The sequence below is a fragment of the Haliotis rufescens genome, unplaced genomic scaffold, assembly GCF_023055435.1.
Source record: "Haliotis rufescens isolate VD_foot unplaced genomic scaffold, xgHalRufe1.0.p SCAF_5, whole genome shotgun sequence".
NCBI classification, from domain to species: domain Eukaryota; kingdom Metazoa; phylum Mollusca; class Gastropoda; order Lepetellida; family Haliotidae; genus Haliotis; species Haliotis rufescens.
Genome location: NW_025964223.1, coordinates 1,462,419 through 1,467,729, shown reverse-complemented (window position 1 = coordinate 1,467,729; position 5,311 = coordinate 1,462,419). Strand labels below are relative to the sequence as shown.

Here is a 5,311-nt window from a genome sequence, read left to right as displayed (position 1 = left end):
GGCTAGCGCTAAAAACCGTCGTTAGTCCGGACTAATACAAGCAGCGACAAACACGAGACCAACATCTACTCTCTGAAATGAACATATCGTACAGAAAAAAACAGTTGTTCAGTTATCTTAATAAAAATATAATAAAAGGGAGCCCAGTGACACTCTTCATTTGCAGTCTGATACTGCAGTAATCTAGACTTGCCAAACATTATAGACTTGCATGGGCTGTATTTGTTATATATTTGTATCAGGGTCTGTAAGACAGACTACGACAAACACGTGTGCATGCATGTCGCTATATAAGTGCAATATTTAATCATATCAAACGCGACGTTTAACCACATTCCTTCCCAACAATATGTATGTGTATTTATATTATCTTTGGGGGTTGGGGTTGGGGTTATGCTTTTGAAATGTAAGGTTATATTAACTTCCTGCTGAGGCCCATAAATAATATGAACCGAAATGTAAAATCAATACTATTATTGGTAGTCTTAGTCCTGCCATGACTGTTGAATATGTGTGTGTGTGTGTGTGTGTGTGTGTGTGTGTGTGTGTGCATGCATGCTAAACCAAGTCCAGTTTCCTTGAAACAGCAGAAGAGGGAAGGTTCTTTTAAAAAAAGAAAAATACAATTATTTTAAAGAAATATTTTCACAGACTAAGTGTTAGTCTATGGTGGTCCATTTACGTTTATGAGCTTATACCTTCGATCAAGGGAAAACGTAACTACATAACCGACAACAAAACTAGTTTTTCGTCTCAAACATCGCGAAAAGATCGCAAAAACAAATCATCGATTATGTCCTTCCCTGCTGCACAATGCACGACCTTCAAAGATCATTTGACACCACACCCACTTCACGTAGTGATAAAGCTCTCAGCAAGTGCCCGGCCGCTGAGCCTGACCTGGCGAGATCGGCCAAAGCCCGAGCCCCGCGAGGTGACCCCTGTGCCAGCCGTGAACTGGGTCGAACTGCAAGTTATTGTTCTCCGGGAGCCGAGAGCCGAGGAGGCACGCGCGTAGAGTTGTTGTTGTGTAGATGAGACAGGAAGATGCCGCGTGTGGCAGGGGTCTGCATTCCGGCGTTGTTGGTGCTGCACGTTGTTGAAGACGTTGTCAGCAACGTCTGTACCGGTGGCGACGTGAACGGCTGTACTGTAAATCTCCCCCTTGGACTGTACAAGAAGAGTTTTACCCCGTCCTGCAACAAACACGATGTTTGCTATATGTGTGTAGGTACTTTTATATACGCTCCGTGTGTATGTGTGTGTGTGCAGGTACAAGTACTTATTTATACACTCTTTCTTTGCGTGTGTGCGTGTTATGTGTGAACATAGCGTGTATATGTAGGATTCTAGTGCACGTGGCTTCGACCATTGATCTTTTCAAGCTGAAATAGTCAATAGCTTGAAACGGGATCGTTAGTTGTTTCGAATTTGCCCCCTAGGTGGCGCGGCGCTGGTGATTGGTCAAAGTGGTGTTGGTTGTTCAGTGTTTAATCCTAAGTCCAGTTATCGATCGTTAGTATCCCTCGCAACTTATTTCTCCCATTTTTGATTACTTTCCGGGTAAGAGACTGTTCGTGTGATTGACCCGTAAAGCCATTGGTGCGTGAAGCCAAGGGAGGTAACCCCGTTTCATCGAGTGAGATTTTATCAATCATGCGCTTCAATTATTATGAACAGTACGACAGAGGTGAAAAAACCTTTTGCATTCGTAAATTACATAGTTTTAGGATAAGATTCATTGAATTAACTACCAGAATCGGTTTTGATAAAATGTTATGTAAGGTATATTAATTGAAAGGTTAACGCTGATATTAATGTAACTAGCTATATTATAATGACAATGTGTTGTGGATTTTTAAAATGTTTTTAACTCTGTAGGCCAAAAATGTCCGACCCAGAGTATGTTTTGTTATGAAATAAACAATACCAGCCTTTCCTGACGGTGCAAGTAGGAATTGTCAAATTGATGATTCCAACGAAGTATTTTACCCGGGTAGAATAGATCTTCAGCAACATGCTTACCTTAAAAGACGACTATGCTTGTCGTAGAGGGCGACTGACGTGATCGGGTGGCCAGGCTCGCTGACTTAACTGATGCATGCCATCGTAGCCCAAATTGCGTGAATCGATGCTCATGATATCAATCACTGGATTGTCTGGTCCAGACTTGATTAATTACTGACCGCCGTCATATAGTAAGAATATTGCTAGGTGCGGCGTTAAACAAACAAACTGGATGAATAGAATCAAATGTTTTATACTTATAAATGTTAATGAATAAACGTTTTGATCAGTCAAAGTTGAAGTTGAAAGATTATACACCATTTCCTCGTAAATAAATCAGAGCAGAACTCCCTTGAGCAATCATAGATCAGAAGAGTGAGGTATACGAGGTGAGGTGAAATTGGGTTTAACGTCCCGTCCAAGATTATTGCACTCATAGAGCGACGTGAATGCACGTGTGTGTGTGGCTGCTTTTACTAGTCCGGATTGATGCCGAGTTAAAGTGCTAGCACACTGAGATACCATGCCGCAGTTTAACATGAATACCCCACTCAGACACAGTATACTGACTCCGAGCCGACCAGTCCTTGTTTTAGCCCCTTAACGCCGAGCGCCAGACAGGGTAACAACAAATACCATCTTTTAGCGTCTTTTTGTATGACTGCTGGGGATCGAACCCCGGACCTTCCGCTCTCCGGGAGGACGTCCTACATGGATATGTATGTTGTACTCATAGGTCTTCCTGGTTAGAATAAGTCCCCAGCAACCTATCGCACATGGAATGTGGTTTGGGGGGTCAGGCTAGAGGACTTGGTTGATTGTGTGTCATGGTAACCGACGGCGTTGTACGTTGATCTTAACCTCAGTTGTTGGTTTCTCTGGTCCAGACTCGATTATTTCAAGGTCGCCGTCGTGTAGCTGGAATTTGGCTGAGTATGTAAACAACAAACACTGTTTCACAAAGCGATCGTAACGCATCGTCGATCGTAACACTATACTTTTACAGATACTCGCGACAGTTTTGTCCAAGATCATTTTTTGAAACTAGGCCCTGTTCGTTTAATGGAATTGATCTGATACTTGTTGTTCATTAGTACAGAACTGGAAACCACTATATCATCGGCACCAAAGGACTGTTACGTCTTGTGTTGGATTCGATTGTAGACTGACATTTAGTCCAAGAAATAAACTTATCTTATTTAAAAACATCAATCTATAAAATAATGATACGAATGGGTGTGCCACCTGCGTGATACATCAGTATCTATGTACCAGTTACGGGACGAGTGACAAAGATATAAGGTGCTGCCAACGAATCAATTCATCTCCCAGACCCGAGAGAAAATAATTAAAAAGGAGTCCATCCCAAGTCTAGATTGCATTAACTCTGAAATTAAGGATTGTCCTGGGCTCCATTTGGATTTTATTCTTTATATTTTATAGATTGATGTTATCTCAGGGTGATGGCAGTGAACGCGCTCTATTTATACAGGAATCTTATCAAAGGTCTATTAGGCTGAAAATACACGTTTCGGTTAAAATTGTTTCTGTAAACGTTCACGTTTGTCATCGGGCCATCCTTGGTTATCCCATGCATTCTTATATAACTGGAGATATTATACACTGGATAATCGAGGATGGGTTCAAATCGAAAACCGGCTTTTACAAATACCCTCAGAGAATGGGTGTTGTGGTCTTTGTTTATTTAACTAAATTGCTTTTGTCTCATGAGTGAGTGTGAGCGAGGTTGGTTTTACGCCGCTTTTGGCAATATTTCAGCAATATCACGGCGGGGTACACCAGAAATGGGCTTCACACATTGTACCCATGTCGGGAATCGAAACCGAGCCTTCGGCGTGACGAGCGAACGCTTTAACCACAAGGCTACCCGACCGCCCCTTCTTTCTCATGAAATATAGGCCCATCCGCAATTAATATGTTCTTAATATTTCACCAAAGTGGTAAAGATCAGCTTCCCATCAGACACCCTTCCCACACCAAATACACTCACTTACTCGGGTTAGCTTTTTTTTTACCCATTTGCATTGTGTGTCCTTACATTTGAAATTACGAGGGTCTAAAAAACCCTACAAAGTCTCAGTTATACCTGAGACCCGAAAACTGGACAGCGTTAACGCCGCCTCGGTAGGTATGGATGCCCTTGTCAAGGAAACGCGCTCGTCATTTGATGTTTTACGACCGTGCAATGTCAAGCATGTACCAATACACTCGATGGTATGCTCAAAATTACACACCACAAATACACCAATACACAAAATTGAGTGTCATCAAACAATATCTGAAGTTTGATGAACTATAGTGAACTAAACGATTAGTTGAAAGCGCCGTTCGGTCGGTAATGTAGTTAACCATATGACCAGCAATACTAAAATGCCGGATGTTTGTTTTTGTTTTGTTTGTTTGTTGTTAAACGCCGCACTCACCAATATTCCAGCTTTATGACGGCGGTCTAAATAATCGAGTCTGAACCAGACAATCCAGTGATTTACATCATGAGCATCGATCCACGCAATTGGGATACAATGACATGCATCACCCAAGTCAGTGACCTTGACTACCCGATCCCGTTAGTCGCCTTTTGCGACAAGCATAAAAAAATCGCCTTTTACATCAAGCATGCCTTCTACCCCGGATATTCACGGGTGGGGTGGTCATGTAAAACATTGTTTTGTATCAAATTTCTAACCAGTTCTTTTTTTGCAATAGGGTTCAAAGTTCGGCAAATCCCGATCATGGTGCGACTGGAAGTTCCTGGAAAACATGTTGAGCACGTGCAGCACTTGGGACGTCATGTGTCATGGACATGCGCACTGCTACTTTATGGCGGTTCTGGTGTTCGGTGCCTTATTTTACAATGACAGTCCAGTAAAATGGTGTGACGATTCCTGGATCGAGCCTTGTATATGAATGCACAATAAATAATTCTTATGCGTGTCATGTCCCAGTCATGGTGTTTTTCTCGGTGTACGTGTGGACAGTTCCATGTGCTGCTGTAGTGCCTCAGTGTTACTTGTTATCACAGTGTTGACGGTCAGTGAGGTAGCCGAGCTCTGTCAAAGTCAATACCAATGTCACGTCGGCGGCATGCAAAATTGAGGGTAATCGGTTTTGGAAAACACATTTTTATCACCCTACTCTGTCCTCTTTTTCACGTCTCGTTGTCCTCTGACATCATATTATCTTGTCTTCAGTCCTCACTTATGTCCTCAGTCTCTTGTCTCGCTGTCATATCGTCAGTTCTCCCCTATTTCTCCCGTCATATCCCGCTGTCCTATCGTCAGTC

At 42.5% G+C, this 5,311-nt stretch overlaps 1 protein-coding gene across 1 annotated transcript; it reads left to right on the top strand.

Annotated features, from left to right (window-relative positions):
* The first annotated feature begins 908 nt into the window (after positions 1-908).
* Positions 909-4,957, top strand: LOC124111816. The gene is made up of 2 exons (XM_046471645.2): positions 909-1,227; positions 4,735-4,957. The coding sequence occupies exons 1-2, from the start codon at positions 1,048-1,050 to the stop codon at positions 4,933-4,935; spliced, it is 381 nt and encodes a 126-aa protein (XP_046327601.1). The 5' UTR covers positions 909-1,047; the 3' UTR covers positions 4,936-4,957.
* Positions 4,958-5,311: the final 354 nt, after the last annotated feature.

Bases quoted from the DNA above. Each gene is read 5' to 3' on its own strand.
- LOC124111816 (XM_046471645.2), top strand. From the start codon at position 1,048: ATGCCGCGTGTGGCAGGGGTCTGCATTCCGGCGTTGTTGGTGCTGCAC. The intron at 1,228-4,734 runs GTAGGTACTTTT...TTTTTGCAATAG, and splicing joins ACGATGTTTGCTATATGTGT to GGTTCAAAGTTCGGCAAATC.